This window comes from Myxocyprinus asiaticus, chromosome 7, assembly GCF_019703515.2.
Source record: "Myxocyprinus asiaticus isolate MX2 ecotype Aquarium Trade chromosome 7, UBuf_Myxa_2, whole genome shotgun sequence".
NCBI classification, from domain to species: Eukaryota; Metazoa; Chordata; class Actinopteri; order Cypriniformes; family Catostomidae; genus Myxocyprinus; species Myxocyprinus asiaticus.
The window spans coordinates 50,595,424-50,615,614 of NC_059350.1; the positions used below are offsets into that span (position 1 = coordinate 50,595,424).

At 40.4% G+C, this 20,191-nt stretch overlaps 1 protein-coding gene across 2 annotated transcripts in view; it reads left to right on the forward strand.

Annotated features, from left to right (window-relative positions):
- Window positions 1–20,191, forward strand: part of hecw2b (HECT, C2 and WW domain containing E3 ubiquitin protein ligase 2b) — a 94,334-nt gene that overhangs the window by 37,491 nt on the left and 36,652 nt on the right. For both annotated transcript variants that reach the window (XM_051702767.1, XM_051702769.1), the window contains exons 3-9: window positions 402–509; window positions 1,329–1,423; window positions 6,194–6,269; window positions 8,823–8,992; window positions 15,330–15,472; window positions 15,567–15,667; window positions 19,480–20,165. In XM_051702767.1, coding sequence (XP_051558727.1) covers window positions 402–509; window positions 1,329–1,423; window positions 6,194–6,269; window positions 8,823–8,992; window positions 15,330–15,472; window positions 15,567–15,667; window positions 19,480–20,165 — 1,379 coding nt within the window. The remainder of the gene's footprint in view (window positions 1–401; window positions 510–1,328; window positions 1,424–6,193; window positions 6,270–8,822; window positions 8,993–15,329; window positions 15,473–15,566; window positions 15,668–19,479; window positions 20,166–20,191) is intronic.

The following is a 20,191-nucleotide window of genomic DNA, read 5'->3' on the forward strand; positions in this document are numbered from 1 at the left end:
GCTTTCTGTATGGAGTGAGATCTTTGAGTGTGCCAAACAGATGGGAGCTGGTAGGAGTTCTGCTTGATCAGGGCCATGTGGAGTTGAGAAGTTAAAGAACAGGAAAAACTGACTCAGAACATGTTTTGTTATCCTCAGGAAAAAAACATTTTGGCATCTATTTGTTCTATCGACCCGTAGAAAATACTTTAACACCCTTGCGAGAATGTGTCTAAGGTGTGGCATGGTCTTAACTGTACTCATAGCACCATTAATCAATCAATCAATCAATCAATCAATGGCTGTTCAGCAGCCATGTGCATATAATGGGAACTGTTGACTCGTGGTGGAGGCCTTTCTTCCTTTGTTCATGATTTATTTAGGTATAAACCAAATATTTACAAGCTTTTGTGTCTGAACAGATGAGACGTGTCCCGCTAACGTTTGGGATTCGAAGAACCGTGGCGTGAATGGCACTCAGAGGGGGCAGATCGTCTGGAGGCTGGAGCCTGGGCCATATTTCATGGAGCGTAAGAGAAATCATACTTTGATGTTTCTTATGTCTTGGTCTCAGACAGTATGACCACAGTTGATTCACTCAGGGCTATAGCTAGGGAATTCTGGGACCCCTGAAAGAATATTGATCTGGGCTCCCACCACTCATATCCTATGCCCATGAAGAGTGCTATGTAACCTACCTACATATATATATATAAATTGCTCTAAGAAAGCTAAATAACCATGCTATTCTTATTACATTAAAAAGCTTTTATTATCACATTGCTGTAGACAAAACATGTTATTCTCCCGAATTTGTTTACAGACATTGAAAAATAAAGGCTTTTTAATGTAATAAGAGAGCCATGGTTATTTTGCTTTTTTGGACCGATCTGAACCCTTGACCACAGAGCAACCCACTTTTGTAGCACTCTCTACTGTTGGATTTTAATTGAAAATTGCTAATTTTTCTGATTGTTAAATGGCAAAAACCATAATACAGATTAGTTGTATATATGCATGTGTTTCACATTATTTTTCATCCATAAAAAACTCATGTCTGTAATGCTGCATTTACACTGCAAAGCCTAATGCACACTCTGTTTTTCCTGTCCATTATACAAACCGTTCACATTAATACCTCATCATCAGCAGCTATTCTTATGTACCGGCAGCTGTTATAAGGTGCCGGTATGGTGTCCTGCTCCTGTGAAAATTAATCAGATGGCGAAATGATCAGGGCCCATCCTGTCTGACATCCCTACCGTGCACTAACCTGTCTTGGAAAGCAACTTTTGACTAACACAAATTATATCGTGCTTCTATTTGTATTTTTGTGTCTCCTTTCTCAGCTGAGACCAAAATCTGTTTCAAATATTACCATGGAGTGAGTGGAGCGTTGAGAGCCACAACATCCTGCATCACAGTCAAAAACCCTGGAGTTACAGTAAGTGTGTGTGTGTGTGTATGTGTGTGTACTGGCTTTGAAGTGTAGCTGTTGTGGTAAAATGGGGGCATGTGTACCCTCTGTTCTTTCTATGTCTTTGATTTGTGGTAGGAATGAATCTTTGTCCCCATCATGGATTTGAATGTGATTCTCGCAAATGAATATCATACAAGATTCCTAAACATCATTCTCATAATAGTGTTTTTTGTTTTGTTGTTGTTGTTTCTTTTCCCATTAATTTTTTTAATCTTTTAAAAGTATGTTGATGATGTGTCCTAGCAGTTAGCACATGTATTCCAACACACTGAGCTGTGGTGCTCATGTGGATGATTCAAGTTTGAACTTGGCTCAAAACCTTTCCCCTACCACCATCACCATTTTCTGTTCTCTCTCTACTACTATAAATAAAAAGGACAAAAAATGTAATTATATTCACAGTCTTTGGATTAGATTATCAATCAAAATTGACTCCATTTAGATTTTCCAAAAAAAAAGAATGTTAACCAATAAGCCACAAGAGTTCATGCAATACAGTGATTTTTATCATGAATAAAGAATGTTCTTGGGGGGCCTGGAAAGCTCAGCGAGTATTGACGCTGACTACCTCCCCTGGAGTCACGAGTTCGAATCCAGGGTGTGCTGAGTGACTCCAGCCAGGTCTCCTAAGCAACCAAATTGGCCCGGTTGCTAGGGAGGGAAGAGTCACATGGGGTAACCTCCTCGTGGTCACGTTTAGTGGTTCTCGCTCTCAATGGGGCGCGTGGTAAGTTGTGCGTGGATCGCGGAGAGTAGCATGAGCCTCCATATGCTGTGAGTCTCCGCGGTGTCATGCACAACGAGCCACGTGATAAGATGCGCGGATTGACGGTCTCAAAAGCGGAGGCAACTGAGACTTGTCCTCCCGCCACTCAGATGAGGACCTACTTAGTAGTGGGAATTGGGCATTCCATATTGGGAGAAAAGGGTATAAATAAAATAAAGGATGTTCTTACAATTTTTATTGAAGAATTAATCATAAGAATCACAATAAAAAATATATATATTTTGCAAAGTTATATAGTTCATTAGCTTAACTGTAAGGTGTTTACAGCTGCCACACAATGCATTACAGTGATAGTTCACCCAAAAATGAAAATTTTGACATCATTTACTCAGAAGACTTTCTTATGCGGAACATAAGAGTTTATCTTTAAAAAAAAAAAAAAAAAAAGGCAGTGGATAGTGGCTAAATTTAAAGCTTAAAAAGGACCCAAGAGTACCATAAAAGTAGTCCATGTGATTTGTGCATCATATTCCAAGTCTTCTGAAGGCATACGATTGAGAAACAACCCTAAAGTAAGTTTTCAGTGAAAATCTTGATATCCGTGGCATGTTCATTAGCACTTCCTCTGAACATTTCCTCTGAATTCAGCGCATTAAAACTCTAAATAAAATCATCTCTTTTGAATAAGAAAGATTGTTTGGTTTAGGTTAATATGAAGGTGAGTAAATTATGACACAAGTGTGCAGACATTAGCTATTTTTATAACAGCTTTGGTGCTATAGAAACGTGGTTCATCGAATCAGAATTTATTTGGAATTATCTGTTTTATAAATGTCAGCATACAGTGACTGATAACATCATTGGTGCACAATTACATCACATGCGCATGTACTGTAATCATTGCATGCCTTAAAGTTTCACATAAACTCTGTGTGTGTATGTGTGTTTGTGCCTTGGTTTTTCTTTGCCGGTCTGTCTATGAGCTCCATTATCATGTGGTAGAGTTTAAGTGAACTCCACAGAGACGTATCATGTTCACAGGCATGCAGGGAATGCACAGGAAGAGAGCACACATTGATATGCTTTGAGACTGGCTGACGACACATGGTTGACCGCAAAAACATAGTGCAAAGGGCGCATTCCACATTCTGTGACATGAGACTCACTGTAAACTCACAAAAAGCTGTGTTAAAAGACTAAAAATCAAGGAACTAGGGTTGAATAGAACTTAATCAAATCTTATGGTTGATTCATATCATTTTTCAAGTGCCAAGTATGATTTAGCTAAATGTGAATTAAATGTGCATCAACATTGACATGATGCGTATGGAAATGTGTATCGTAATATCTCAGTTTAGTCGTTCAGAAATCATCATGTTAGTGTTTTTTTTCTTCTCAGAATGAGGCTCTATAATCATAAATCACACACTGCCATGTTAACAAGCAGGAACATTATAATGTAGCTGAATTATTCATGACCATGAACTTGCGCAAGCAAATGATTCCTGTCTGAACTCTCTCACCCCTCTTTTACAAAAATATTACATGGTAGCCACAGTTTCTGCCTTAATATCATAGTTAGATGAGCTTTTGTTGTTTTTATTGTAATAAATATGGCAGAGGATTTTTGCAAATAGCGATAGATGCTATTTTAACTAAGTGTAAAAAGCAATAAAAAGCATCTTCTTTGCACTAAGTGCAAATAGTGGCAGATACTCTTATACTCCTGTCCCACAGACACCCTACACCAACCCCTACCCCTGACCCTACCTTACAAAAATTAACTATGGTTTTACTACAGTAACCATAGTATCACCATGGTATTTTATTAGTAAAATCAAAATAACCACAACATTAAACATGGTTACTATTAACTACTATTAACAACATGTTACTGTAGTAAAACCATGGTTAGTGCATCAGAACAATATAGTTTCCACCAAAACACATGGTTACTACAATATAAATACAGTAAAACCATGGTTAATTTTATCCAGATCAAATCCTTCTCTCGACTTCCCGACCTTCACTGTGACCAAATCACTGTGAAGAATCTCTTTTATTTATTACTACAAGTAGTATTATAGGAAATATTAAGAGTAGAGACATGGGAAAAAGTATGTCAAAGGGTGGGATTCGAACCCGGATCTCCAGTGTAACAACACATACACGTACCGTCATTACACCCAGAGCTACTACAGCTGCACATGGGGGCGCAGTTTGTCATAAAATCCTGTGTTTTCACCAGACTATTGGAGCACAAATAGTCATTTAGTTATCCAATCTCTTAATCCACTACGCTAACCTGTTAACCAGTTTAATGTCTCTGCCCCATCGTGAAAAATTCAAATATACCCGCCTTCATTTGATCAGCAGTTGACCCCAAATAAATCTGTCGTGGCTGTCTTAAGTTTGGTCTGAGCAGTGGTGGGTGGAGTTAGTGTAAACAGCCTCTGCCAACAAGATGGGTTATTTGCACTTAGTGTAAATAGACATTCCGAATAAATATACTGTAACTGTAGTAACTATGGTATTTTGGTAAAAACGTTTTTGTGACACAAATGAATTTGATATGAATGATTTTAAAGATTTATATACACGATCAGCCACAACATTGGTAGCTCAGTGGTAAAAGATGCTGGCTACCAACCCTGGAGTTCACTAGTTCGACTCCAGCCAGGTCTCCTAAGCAACCAAATTGGCCCGGTTGCTAGGGAGGGTAGAGTCACATGGGGTAATTTCCTCGTGGTCGCTATAATGTGGTTCGTTCTCGGTGGGGCGCGTGGTGAGTTTAGCGTGGATGCTGCGGTGGATGGCGTGAAGCCTCCACACGCGCTATGTCTCCGTGGCAATGCGCTCAACAAGCCACGTGATAAGATGCGTGGCAGCTGGGATTCGTCCTCCGCCACCCGGATTGAGGCGAATCACAACGCGACCACGAGGACTTAAAAGCGCATTGGGAATTGGGCATTCCAAATTGGGTGAAAAAGGGGAAAAATCCCCCCAAAAAAACAAAACACCTGCCTAATATTGTATAGGTCCCCCTCATGCCGCCAAAACAGTGCCAACCCAACCGCCAATAGCATTCTGAGATGCTATTCTTCTCACCACAATTGTACAGAGTGGTTATCTGAGTTACCATAGACTTTGTCAATTCGAACCAGTCTGGCCATTCTCTGTTGACCTCTCTCACCAACAAGGCATTTCCATCCACAGAACTGCCGCTCACTGGATGTGTTTTGGTTTTGGCACCATTATGAGTAAATTCTACAGACTGTTGTGTGTGAAAATCCCAGGAGATCAGCAGTTACAGAAATACTCAAACCAGCACATCTGGCACCAACAATCATACCACTGTCGAAATCAAATTTTTTCCCCATTCGGTCAGTCCCTGACCCGTATCTTCATGATTTTATGCACTGCACTTCTGCCACACGATTGGCTGATTAGATAATCGCATGGATGACTATTCTGAGATGCTGGTTAGCGTGGTTTTGGTGGCACGAGGGGTACCTACACAACATTAGGCAGGTTGCTTTAATGTTGTGGCAGATCAGTGTATATATCTAGAATAAAACAGCTTTTATAAGGTTACTGATAAGACTGGAGTCTTAATCTCATGTAAGTGCTCATTATTTTATACATATGTTTCAAAATTACTGAGTGCACCTTTAAATTAATAATGTCTGTAGAGTTTCATTTATATGTTATTGTAATTCAGATAGAGGTTTCTCTGGCTTTCAGTCTCGCTTTATCAATCCTATCACTTTCATTAATTATGTTAGTATTTTATTATTTTAAACCAGTGGAACTAAAGTGACTCCTCAGCATTATTGTTTTTAAAATCAACAAATATTTTTTGACATTGTCCATTTTTTTCACCTGCCATTTGCTTTAGTTCTGAAACCAATAACATTTCATATATTTCTTAAAGGGATATTAATTTTGTTTGGGCCTTTTCATTATTTACTGAAGTGTGTAATTATCCATTATGGTGCCCTCTACAGGTGGGAGCAGAAGGGCAGGTGGACGGCCAGTCTGTCACAGAACACTGCAGGAAATTGGTCAGCTTTACATTATCAGGTATGTTTGAGAGATATTTACTTTTATCCTAGCAGACGAGACTGAAGATATATATATATTTTTAAAGAAATAGACCATGAAAGGCTGTGTTATACAGTGACTTTACCGTGGTAAACAGTGACGGTCACAGACCTTAGCAGGGACAGGGGCGGAAGGATAAAAATGGCACTGATTTTTATTTTTTTATTTTTTTTAATGAGTACTAATTATAAATACTTTTTTCTTTTTGGATTTTCTCCCCTTTTTCTCCCCAATTTGGCATGCTCAATTCCCAATGCGCTCTAAGTCCTCGTGGTGGCGTAGTGACTCGCCTCCATCCGGGTGGCGGAGGACGAATCTCAGTTGCCTCCGCGTCTGAGACCGTCAATCCTTACATTTTATCACGTGGCTTGTTGGGCGTGTTACCACGGAGACCTAGCAAGTGTGGAGGCTTCACGCTATTCTCCACGGCATCCACGCACAACTCACCACGCGCCCCACTGAGAGCAAGAGCCACATTATAGTGACCACGAGGAGGTTAACCCAACGTGACTCTACCCACCCTAGCAACTGGGCCAACTAGTTACTTAGGAAGCCTGACTGGATTCACTCAGCACACCCTGGATTCGAACTTGTGACTCCAGGTGTGATAGTCAGCGTCTTTACTTGCTGAGCTACCCAGGCCCCCATAATTATAAATACTTAACAAATTTCTTTGCATTTTGAGTATTTAACCATTTTCTTGTGTGTGTGTGTGTCTGTATATATATATATATATATATATATATATACTGTACAGAATTCAATTATTTTTCCTTTATCACAAATAATAGCCTATTCTGTTATATTTATCACAAAAAGCACCATGGTTTTACACTTGTTTATTTATGTATTTTCAGATATGGTCTGTGATAACCCCATGTTTTTGACATGTGTCATAGTAAAATCATGGTATTTTTTAAAGTACTGTGGAGTACCGTGACAGCATCATGAAATATGAACATGATCAATCATTCAGTACCATGGCATTACCCTGGTAACGTGGTGCATGGTGCAAAGGCGCGATTAGAAAGTCCGAGCACGGGGCGTGGTGAAAAAGTGCGAGAGCGAGGCAATCGACTGTGTTCCGCGAATGCTACAGTGTCCTTGAATAATGTATAACATACAAGGAAGGGTAGCCGGTGGAGTTTCTGGTGCCCCCCTAGGGTATGATGGTGCCCACCTAGGGAGTTGGTGCCCTGCGCAGATTGTGTAATATGCGTATAGGGAGCGGCGGTATTGTGGTAGCCTAATGGTATTTTTCTGATTAGTCTAATGGCTTGTTAGTTTCAACAAAACCAAACTGACTTTAACTGAACCTGACAGCTCCTTCTGTTTATGTCAATATTCTATAAAAGACTAATTTAATTTATATCACTGAAAGCGACACGACCACTCCCATTATAATGAATAAATCTGTCTACACTAGTGGTACGTGATGGTGGAATTGCAGTAGCAATCGAGTATTATTCTTTTGATGAACTTACAGCACAATAAATGGAGTGGACTTTTTATCTGACCTGTTACTCGTCTGGGGTAACAGCACTTTGATGCTCTGGGGTGAATTCAAAACTGCATTTTTTACTTTCTTGAAGGGCAGTCCAGCAGGACGGGATGCCACTCGAAAGCTCGGTCAAAACGAAAGTGAGAAAATGAATCTTTTCCCGGAGGGCCCTTCCACAAGACTGTTAGCGAAGGGTACATTCATACAGTAATGCCATTCCTTCAGAGTACCCCCTTCAAGGGGTCTGCAGGGCATAGGGAGGATCACTTGCAATTGGTATCCTTCCCCGATCTGCTGTAGCGCGCTTAAAGGCACCCCCGCTTGATTTCCTTTAATACGGCCACGATTTACAAAGAAATCTCATAACACATTATTAATGTTATTGTGAGATTATGACGAGATTTTAATTTTGTTTTATTGAACTATTTTAATTTAATTCTGGAGACCAAAAGGGCACCTTTAGATTTGTGAACGAAAGTGCCCCTGCTGCCCCCGTTTTGTGCAAGTCAGCAATTGTATGTGTTGCTCTAAACCTGCTTAGCAGTGACCAAATCACTGTAGCACACAGGCTCGAGTGCCTTTTACAAAACAACAATATGAAAACAGACATCAAGAGACTGTTATTTTTCTTAATAATAATAATAGTAATAACAATAATAATAACCACATCAAACTAGTAATATTGTTTATTAGCTCATAAGTGGATGATATTGTAGATATGTGGACTAGCTATAAATATTGAATTCATATAATGTACCGTTACAGTGTGTTTATTTTACAGTGGCTTAAAACGTGGCTAATCCAATCATATTTTTAGCTATTCATTTTATAAATTATAAATGTACAATCTCACATCTACAGTAAGGGCGAAAAGACTATCAAGTGTTTTCAACCTTATTAAAACTCTGCTATTAATCTGCCCTCTTGTGGTAAAGACTTACAAATGCATGCAACATTTCATAGGTTTGTTTCCATTGCCTCTAACCCCACTATTTTTTATGGGATCTCACATTATGTGTGTGTGTTTACAGATATCAGGGCTCAGGGCTTGAAGAAGGGCATGTTTTTTAATCCTGACCCCTATCTAAAGATGAGCATTCAGCCAGGCAAGAGGAACAGCTTTCCAGCATTTACCCACCACGGCCAAGAGAGACGAACCTCCATCATATCCAACACAACCAACCCTGTGTGGCACGGAGAGGTCATTAACATACCGTACATATATATGAATGAATTATTATCTATGCATGTCAGGCTATGTTGAAAGCAAAAATGGTGGAAAGTAAAAAAAAAAAAAGCTCTACATTAAAGCTCCACTACATAAGATTTCTATAGTTACAGTCAACAGAGTACGTAAAAAGTCTGTGTTCAAAACCCTGCCCTTGTCTTACCCCGTTACACTACGGTAAGCCTTCAATAATGATTTTTATTTTGAGCTATCGGATTTGGAGTGAAATCGCAAGCTTACATCATTTGTCCTTGTGTGTTTACATAAGAACAGAAAAGGACCGGCTACTGTGTCGTGTGTGTACAGGCTGGGGAAACTATGGCTGTTCAGTCAGTCACAGTTGTAGTATCACGTTTCATTTTCATTGTCCACTGAGGCTGTAAATTGTATATATAAATACAGTTTCTTTGATGTATATCAGCCATATCAAGAGTTTCACCTTACAGTGATATACATTTACATTTATGCATTTGGCAGATGCTTTTATCCAAAATGACTTACAGTGCATTCAAGGTATACACCAATGAGCCAAAACATTATGACCACCTGCCTAATATGCTGTTGGTCCTCTGCGTACCACATTATTTTTGTTGTTGGCGTCAACAACGAAAGCGACAGGAAGTTTTCTCTCCACTCTTTTAAAAATGTAAGAGCATATTTACTTATATGAGCCCATTATTATCCTGTTTGTTTCCTAATTTCAAACATAATTCAAACAGAACATACATATTACAAAAGAGGAAAGGCTCCTCATTACCATGGTTAGGTCAGTGTAGCTAGTCTTAAATAATAATAATAATAATCAAAACAAATTATAGTATTTGTGAAAAAATAAATACTAGCTGAAACACATCTTAAAACTTTAACTTCAACTGCCACTGTTGATATAAAATGAGGTCTAATAGATTCTACCTTTAGATTATTTCATATGAAACTATAACATTTTGTCAAAATATAACAGTTACTTTTACTCATGTAAAATCGTGAAACAATTTTGTAAAGGTGATGTATAATGAAAAAAATTTAGCGCACAGCACAGTGTTGCTCTTTTCCTCCTTAGTGCTGTTTGACATGTCATGCCTACTGTTTGAGAGATTTGACTTGACTTCCTCCGTAATGCTTGAAACTAGAAAAGTCTCACTAGAATTGAAATTGGTCTCATCAGTTTTGAGGTCTGCGTTCTGCAATATCGAGGGAAGCCCGGTTGTTGCACGCACGCGCCAGAGATCAGAGCAGATCATTAGCGCGAGCTGGTTCCGTTACACTCGTGTGAAAGTGCAGATGAGAAGCCTTTAGCTTATTTCTAGATTATCATTAAATCTGCCTCGGCAGCCCTAAATAGGCTATCACTTGGGCGGCTGCCGAAATACACTATATGGTCAAAAGTTTGTGGACACCATATGTGCTTGATGAACATTTGATTTCAAAACCTTAGGCATAATTTTCCTTCTTTGCTGTAATAACAGCTTCCACTCTTTTGGGAAGGCTTTCCACTATACTGTATGTAGGAACATGGCTGCAGGGATTTGCTCTAATTCAGACACAAGGCTATCAGTGAGGTCAGGAACTGATGCTGGTCGATGGGCCCTGACTTACAGTTGCTGTTCCAGTTCACCCCAAAAGTGATCAGTGGGGTTCAGGTCTGGGCTTTGTGCAGGCCAGTCAATTTCTTCCATACCAGACACAGTAAACCATTTCTTTATGGACCTCACTTTGTTCACAGGGGCATTGTCATGCTGGAACAGAAAAGGGCTATCCCTAAACAGCTGCCACAAATTTGGAAGCATACAAAGCCCAAACCATTACATAAAGAAACATTAAGATTTTTCTTTACTGGATTTAATGGAGTAACCAAATTCATTAATTAGAACGGGGCGTCCACAAACTTTTGGCCATATAGTGTATCTTCAATGAGAGAACCATATCACTGTTCTTTCCCTGCTGTCCGCGAACCAGTCCGAATAGAACTGCGACCCACCAGTTGAGAAACACTGATTTAACTCACACACACACTCACTTATGTCAGACCCCCTCACTTCTCTCTGACATTTTCTCCGCTGCACGTGTGTGTGTGGTGCAAGTTGACGAGTCTGACAGGCAGTCGAGGAGGAAAGGAGATGCACATGCACAGGTGAGATTCTTCGTCCGGTTGCATTTTTTTTCTCAATACCAAAGATAAGCAAATGTCATGGTATTATAACAGTCAATTTTCATACCATGGTATACCGTGAAACTGGTATACCGCTGCAACCCTACTCTACAAGACCCCTGAAGGTGTCCAATGGTATCTGGCACCAGTTCATTAGCAGCAGATCCTTCAAGTCTTGTAAGCTGCGAGGTGGAACCCCCTTGGATCAGACTGGTTTGTCCAGCACATCCCACAGATCCTCAATCGGATTGAGATCTGGGGAATTTGGAGGCCTACACCTTGAGCTCTTCATCATGTTCCTCAAACCGAAAAGCTGAAAGAGGCCAGGAAATACCATTGCCATGAAGGGGTGTACCTTGTCTGCAACGATGTTTAGGCAGGTGGCACATGTCAAACTGACGTCTAAGTGAATGGCTGGACCCAGGGTTACCCTTTGCCGGCTTGTCGTTTTCCAACAGTCGTTTTCCTGGTGCCTTCACTTCCCCAGGTAAACGGCGCACACGTAAACGGCCTTCCATGTGATGTAAAGGAAAACGGGACTCATCGGAGCAGGCAACCTTCTTCCACTGCTCCAAGGTCCAGTTCCGACACTCGCGTGCCCATTGTAGACACTTTCGGCGGTGGACAGGGGTCATCATGGGCACTCTGACAGGTCAGCAGCTGCGCAGCCCCATAAGCAGCAGGGTGCAATGCACTGTGTGTTGTGACACATTCCTCCCGTAACCATCATTAAAATTTTCTGTGACTTGTGCCACTTTAGACCTTCTGTCGGTTCGGACCAGACAGGATAGCCTTTGTTGTCCTCGCACATCAACAAGCCTTGGGCGCCCAAAACCCTGTCGTCGGTTTGTTGTTTGTCCCTCCTCGGACCACTGTCAGTAGGTACTCACTGCTGCTGACCGGGAGCACCCCACAAGCCTTGCCGTTTCAGAGATGCTCTGACCCAGTCGTCTGGCTGTAACAATTTGGCCCTTGTCAAAGTTACTCAGGGCTTTACTTCTGCCCATTTCTCCTGTGTTCAACATGTTGACTACGAGAACTGATTGTTTGCTTACCATATAATCTGCAGTACCCAGACCTTGACATGTGACCTTATTAGGAGATGATCAACATTATTCGCTTCACCTGTGAGTGGTCATAATATTTTGGCTCATCAGTTATAATTTTGTCACTTTGTGTGTTCCCTGTGAATCGAACACATGATCTTGTCATTGCTAGCACCATGCTCTACCAGTTGAGCTACAGGAACCGACAGCCTGATATGTGTTGTACAAAACAAACAATTCAAACTTTAAAGACCCTGCTGACCTGAGCGAGTATCAATCTCTTCTCTCCTCTGTTTCCTCTAGTGTTTCTGCTGCTATGATTAATTATTACCAGAATAAGATTAAAACTGTTTTCAACTTTCTCTTCTCTATCCTCCGCCACCTCCTCCCACTACTTCTCTGACTGCTGACGATTTTGCCACATTTGTTTACTGACAAAGTAGCAAGCATCAACAGCCAGTTCTCTACACCATACACCCACAACTGCTCTCTTCCCACATCCCATCTTCTGTTTGCCTCTCTTCTCTTTCTGTGACTGAAATATCCAAAGTTCTTCTTTCTAACCGTCCTACCACCTGTCCTTTTCCCCTCCCATCTTCTGCAAGGTGCCTCTCCATCGATCTTACCCGCACTCACACACATCACTTACAACTGGAAATTTTCCCAACACATTCTAGCAGGCTTAAGGAACCCCAATAATAAAAAACCAACACATAACCCCACAGTAGTCGATAACTACAGATCGGTCTCTCTCCTACCTTTCCTAACTAAAACTCGTAAGAGAATTGAATTCAACGAGTTGATTGCTTTTATTTGACAGAACAACCTACTCAACAGACATCAGTCTGGCTTCATAAAAGAGCACTTGAAGGAGACTGCCCTCTTGTCAGTAGCTGAAACCCCCGACTGGCGAGAGCTAACTCTAGATCATCTGTCCTTGTCCTCCTTGACTTGTCTGCTGCTTTTGACACAGTGAACCACCAGATTCTCCTGTCCAATCTCTCTGATCTGGGCCTCACAGGAATGGCACTTAGATGGTTTGAGTCATTCCTCACAGGCAGATCCTTCAAGATCACCTGGAGAGAAGAGGTGTCAAAGTGATGCCAGCTGACTACTGGTGTTCCTCAGGGATTTGCTTGGACCCCTCCTCTTCTCGATTTACACTACATCACTTGGACCAAAAATTAAGGCACATGGCTTCCCTACCACTGCTAAGCAGATGATATGCAGCTCTACCTGTTGTTCCAGTTTGATAATCCCAACGTCTTTGCTCGTATCTTTGCCTGCCTCTCTAAGATTTTGGCCTGGATGAAGGAACATCACCTTCAGCTCAACCTGGTCAAGACAGAAGTTCCCGTGATCCCAGCCAACCCGTCTGTTGACCACAACATCACTATTCATCTTGGATCAACTAGACTAACGCCAACCAGGACAGCTTGGAACCTGGGAGAGGTGCTAGACAAGCTTAACGTCACTGCCCACATCTCATCAACTGCCCGGTCTTGCAGGATTGTGCTTTACAACATCAGGACAATGAGACCTTTCCTCTCTGAATATGCTGCACAGCTCCTGGTCCAAGCTCTGGTCATTTCAAGACTGGACTACTGTAAAGCTTTGTTGGCCGGCCTTCCAGCTAGCACGATTAAGACACTACAGATGGTCCAGAACGCAGCAGCACATCTGGTATTCAATCATCCAAAGAGAGCTTACGGCACTCTTGATTTCACTCCACTGGTTACCTGTTGCTGCCCGCATCAATTTCAAGGCTTTGACTGTCCTGTGGAACAGTACCCTCTTATTTCAGTTCACTACTCCAGGTCTATGTCCCAACTCATTCACTGCGGTGAATGAATGAGCAGCACCTGGTGGTCCTGTTTCATTGAGGCACAAAGTCTATTTAAAAATCATTCACTGTTTCTCTGTGGTGGAAAGAGTTTCCAACCTCCACACTCAAGAACCAGCTGAAAACACGGACTGTTCCAAGAGCACATAAACAAGAGCTCTTAACCTTCGGCTGCTCCCGTTAGAGGTTGCAACAGCGAACCATCCGTGATCCGCATATTTGACTTGGCATAGGTTTTACGCCGAATGCCCTTCCTGACAAACAAGAGCTCTTAATCAATCCTCACTAATTGCACTTACTATTTGACAATTAAAAAAAAAAAAGGTCTGTCTCTTTGTTCTACGCTAGCTTCTATACTACTCCAGCCACATTGAGAACTTGGAAGTGCGATACTGCAGATATTGTTGACTATTGTATGACAAATTGCTTGCTATGTTCCACATTTGTTAGTCGCTTTGGATAAAAGCATCTGCTTAATGACTGTATGTATATGTGTAGTGAATAAAACACTTAAATAATCATAACAAAATATGTAAAAACAAATTGTTGTTGGGTTGTTTATCTTCCTCAAAGCAATATCTCATTATAAATGTTTAAACGAATAACATACTATCAACATGAAAGTAGCACATTATAAATCCACCTCTGCAGGTGAAGATCTCAGAGTGATCACAGGCAAGCAGGTAACCTCAAACCATGAGAAGAGAGCAGTGCCGAAACATAACTTGCGTAAAATGTTCCTCCTCAAGTTACAATTTTAGGCTTCAACCACAGATGTCACTAGAGAGCTCAAAGTTCCATAGTGCAGCTTTAAGGATCTGTGTTGGTCACTCAAAGACTGGAGGTTTGACTGGAGCACTTAATTATGTGTACTTAACCTCTTGATGTAATGTGTCTGCAGTTTGTCTATTGTAATTAGCTAAGAAGTTAATGAGAGGTAGCTAAGTAGGGGTGCTCTTGAACAACGCACTTAACCCAAGATTTTCAAGCAGAACCATCCTTTTAGTGAACTCAGTTAGTGAATTGCATGTTGCTAAATGAATGTACCTGAATTTAAGTGTTCGTCTACTGTATGAACAGCTTACAAAATAATTTGTTCAATTTGGTACAGAGATATATAGCCATGACTGTCATAGTCAACTGTAAAGTAAAAAGTCAACTTTAAGAATGGTAATGACCAGTCAGCATCATAAAAATGAACACTCGTGTCATGGGTAGTTATTCATTTCCCTTTATCTTAATTTTCATATTTCTCTTTCTGTTCCCTTGCAGAAGTACACTTTTGTTGCATTGATGACGGACGTTTTGGAAATTGAGGTCAAGGACAAATTTGCCAAAAGTCGTCCGATCATCAAACGCTTTTTAGGTCAGCTGATATTACCAGTGCAAAGACTGCTGGAGAGACATGCAGCAGGGTCAGTATTTCACTATTACAATATGCCTCTCAGTATCCAGTATTTTCCAGTAAAAATGTAAACACATTTTTCTGTGACTGTCTGTGGGATATAGGAATCAACATGTAAGCTACACACTTTGTCGTCGTTTGCCAACGGAACACGTGAGCGGGCAGCTGCACTTCAGGGTGGAGATCACCTCCAATGGACATGAAGGTAAGAATTTGTGTGTGTAAGTTTATTAATATAGGGCTGTCAATCAGTTCAGTTGAATTAATAACATAGTACACCAGTTATTTAATCAAATTAATCATAATTAATTGCATATATTATTAATATTTGTTGAGAAAGGCCCCTAAATAAAAATAATCAATATATATATATTGATTAAATAATAATACATATTTATATTATTTTATAATATAATAATTACATTATTGTGGCAGACAAGTACATCATTGATTAAACAATTTAAAAAGTGATGTTAGAAGGCAGCACATTATATTGTTTATTTTCAAATTGTTGAACATAAGCCTTTCATTGGACTGCAGTTCACAGCAATCAATTTTACACAATTGAATTCGTCAATCTGTACGAGTTGACTTATTAGAAGGGCTTTTCTAAAGATGCGGCGATGTACAGATGGGTCCGACGGACGCTTTTGTGGAGCATCTCACTTTGGTTTCGTCTCGTCATAAACACAGAGTTTTAAGTCGCTGTTTTAGGTTAAACGTTGTAGGTTGAAGTATGTATTATATATTTCCTTTAAAAGTCTTACAGTTATTTTATACAGTTCCATCTTGATAATATCCATTTATAAAACAGAAATGTCCAACTCTGAAATGTGATTGGATGACCCCCATTCGAACCGTTTTTTATTTATTATAATAATTATTTATTAAACTTTGCCGTTTTCCATATTGTTATCACATCTGTTTTATAAAAGCATTAATCCACTCAAGGCCATTAGTTATTTTTTCAAAGTTAATGGAGTAATGGAGGTCTGCTTCAAATTTAAAGCATGCCTAAACCCAGGTTAGACCATGCAAAAGTGATTGGCCAAGATGATCAACTAGTCTAGTCAAACGACTAGTTAATTAGTGACTTTAAGTAGGTCATATAGTGTGATCAACTTTTTTTGCATCGCCATAGGCTAAGAAAAGTTTGTGATCGATGTCAGCTAAACCTACCTAATTAAATTAAAATATTTAGGATTGCATGTCCATACAGTATATCCCTAAAACGCCTGGCCATGAGTCATGGCTATTTTATTTTATTTTTTGGATTTCTCCCATTTTCTCCCCAATTTGGAATGCCCAATTCACAATGCGCTCTAGGTCCTCGTTGTGGCGTATTGACTCGCCTCAATCCTTGTGGCGGAGGACGAATCTCAGTTGCCTCCGCATCTGAGACAGCCAATCCACGCATCTTATCACGTGGCTTGTTGAGCGTGTTACCGCGGAGACCTAGCGCGTGTGGAGGCTCAAGCTATTCCCTGCGGCATCCACGCACAACTCAGCACGCGCCCCACCGAGAGCGAGAACCACATTATGAGGTTACCCCATATGACTCTACCCACCCTAGCAGCCGGGCCAATTGGTTGCTTAGGAAGCCTGACTGGAGTCACTCGGCATGCCCTGGATTTGAACTTGCGACTCCAGGTGTGGTAGTCAGCGTCTTTACTTGCTGAGCTACCCAGGCCCCTGGCTATTTTAGTTTTGATTTTTTTTTTTATTTCTACATTATTTTATTTGAATATTATTTCTACAGGTATATTGTTTTTTTTATTTCAATTTACTTTAGTTTTCGTTAGTTTTAACTCTGTGACTTTTAATGTGAGTTTATTTTATTTTTTGTATCAGTATACTTTATTTTAGTTTTAGATTTAGTATTTTAGCTGCCAAATATATTACATTAAATAATATCATTAAAATATGGATAACTGGGTTAATTTCTAATGGCTGTTCAGTGTTATGCAGTTTAGTGGTATTTTCATGTTTAATAAGATTATTTAGATAATTTAGATTATTCAGTTATCATAAATGTTTTCATTTAGTTTATAATTTTTTAGTTTAATCAAAATTTAGCTTCAGTGTATTTACAGTGACAAGATAAAGTATGTGAACATTTTGGAATTAGCTGGTTTTCTGCATTAATTGGTCAAAAAATGTGATCTCATCTTCAAGTCACAAGTATAGACAAACAATGTGCTTAAACTAACAACACACAAACAATTATAATCTGTCATGTCTTTATTTAACACATCCCATTTACAGTGCTGTGGAAATGTAAGTGAACCCTTGGATTTAATAACTGGTCGATCCTCCTTTGACAGCAATAACCTCAACCAAGCATTTCCTGTAGCTGCGGATTAGACCTGCACAACCTCAGAAGGAATTTTGGACAATTCTTCTTTACAGAACTGCTTCAGCTCAGCCATATTCTTAAGATGTCTGGTGTGAACGGCTCTGTTAAGGTCATTCCCCAGCATCTCTATTGGGTTAAGGTCTGGGCTCTGACTGGGTCACCCCAAAAGTTGGATCTTCTTTTTTTTAAAGCTGTTCTGTAGTGGATTTACTTCAATGTTTAGGGTCATTGTTCTGCTGCATCACCCAACTTTTACTGAGCTTCAGCTGGCGCACTGCCACCCTGACATTATCCTGTAGGATATCTTGATAAACTTGGGAATTCATTTTTCCCCCGATGATGGCAAGCGGTCCAGGCCCTGAAGCAGCAAAGCAGCCCCAAACATGATGCTCCATCCACCGTACTTCACCGTTGGGATGATGTTTACTCGTTGGTATGCTGTGCCCTTTTTATGCCATACGTAGTGCTGCATATTCTTCCAAAATGATTCAACCTTAGTTTCCTCAGTCCAAAAAACATTTTCCTAGTAGTGTCGGGAGTGTCAAGGTGGTCTTTGGCAAACTTCAGCCACGCAGCAATGTTTTTGTTGGAAAGCAACGGCTCCCTTCATGGTGTCCTGCCATGGATACCAAGCCTGACTCATGAAGAGTAATGTTAACTAGTTCCACTGATTGCTTCAAATCTTTAGCTGTCACTCTTGGGCTCTTTTTTACCTCATTAATCATTCTGTGATGTGCCCTTTGAGTCATCTTGGCTGGATGGCCACTTCTAGAAAGAGTATCCACAGTACTAAATCATCTCCATTTAGAGACAGTTTATCTAAATGTGGACAGATGAATGTCTAAGTTCTTAGAGATAACTCTGTAAGCCTTTCCAGCTTTTGATCGTAGGTCTTCTGAGATCTCTTTCTTTGCGAGGCATGGTCCACGTCAGCAGATGCTTCTTGTGAATATCAAACTCAAAATTTTTGAATGCTTTTTATAAGTAAAAGTATCTCTAACCCACACCTCCAATCTCGTTTCATTAATTGGATGCCAGGTTTGCCAACTCCTGACTTTAATTAGCTTTTGTTAACGTCATTAGCCTAGGGGTTCACATACTTTTTCCAACCTACACTGTGGAAGTTTGAATGATGTTTTCAATATGTAAAAAGACAATACAATAATTTATGTGTTATTAGTTAAAACAGATTGTGTTTGTTCATTATTATAACATAGATGAAGATCAAGCCAGATTTTAAGACAAATTTATACATAAATGCAGGTAATTCCAAAGGGTTCACATACTTTTTCTTGTCACTGTAGTTTTTGTTTTAGTTTTAGATTTTTTGTATTTTAGGGCTGACAAAGTTATTAGGCTAACTGATATGATTCAGCAATCTAATGTCATTTTCATGCTTAATGAAGGCGGGCTGTCACGGTTTTAAATTGAATAATGAACTGTGTATCTGTTAAGGTCATTTTTATTTTATTGTAGCTAGTTTTGGAGTAATGAACATGTATTGTTCTTTAGTTTCATTTTTTTTATCATATTAGTTTTTATTCTTAGGTTAACAAAATATTTTGTTTAGATTTCCTTTGAGTTTTCATTAACAATAATAATGCATAGCCTCGAGTGGCTTATTGCTTTGACGCCTCTCATCCTTTCACAAACTTTCACAGATGTCATGGGTTCTCTGCTAGGAGCATCCTCTGTGAACGGGGACCCTGGGAGCCCTTCGGACGATGAGGAGGTGTTGCATCCTGTCTCTCGCATGACCCGAGGCCCCTCGCCCACTGGTTCTGAAGGGTCCATGCACGGTGATGCCTTTAGGACAGATGAGTGCTTGATGGACCCTGATGAAGATCAGCTCTTGAGAGACGGAGCTCCAGACTCGGCCGAAGGGACCCCGGGCCACTCTCATCGCCAGGCCTCACTTAATGACTACCTGGATGCCATTGAAGCCCCTAAGGGCCCCGGAGACAGGCCGCTGGGGGCTGCGTCTCCGAAACTACGCTCAAGTTTCCCTACAGACACTAGACTCAATGCTATGTTACATATAGACTCTGATGAAGACGAGGAAGGACATGCCTCCCGGGACACAACATTGACCAATGGGGCTCAAGGAGCTAATGGTCATGCCTCCTCTGAACAGGACAAGGGGGAGGGTCTTACAAAAGATAGGGAGAAAACTGAGTTGGAAGTGGCAAGCTGTGCCACAGATACAGAGGCCACAGCCTCGGGGCTGAGTAGTAGCACAGCAAAAAGCCAAAATGAAGGTGCTGAGGGCAGCCGGGAAGGTGTTGCCAGCACTGGAGACTCCACTCAAACTACTGCCAGCTCTCAGCAGACAACTCCAAAAATACAGGTCTGTTGGGTTTCTCAGTTTGTTCG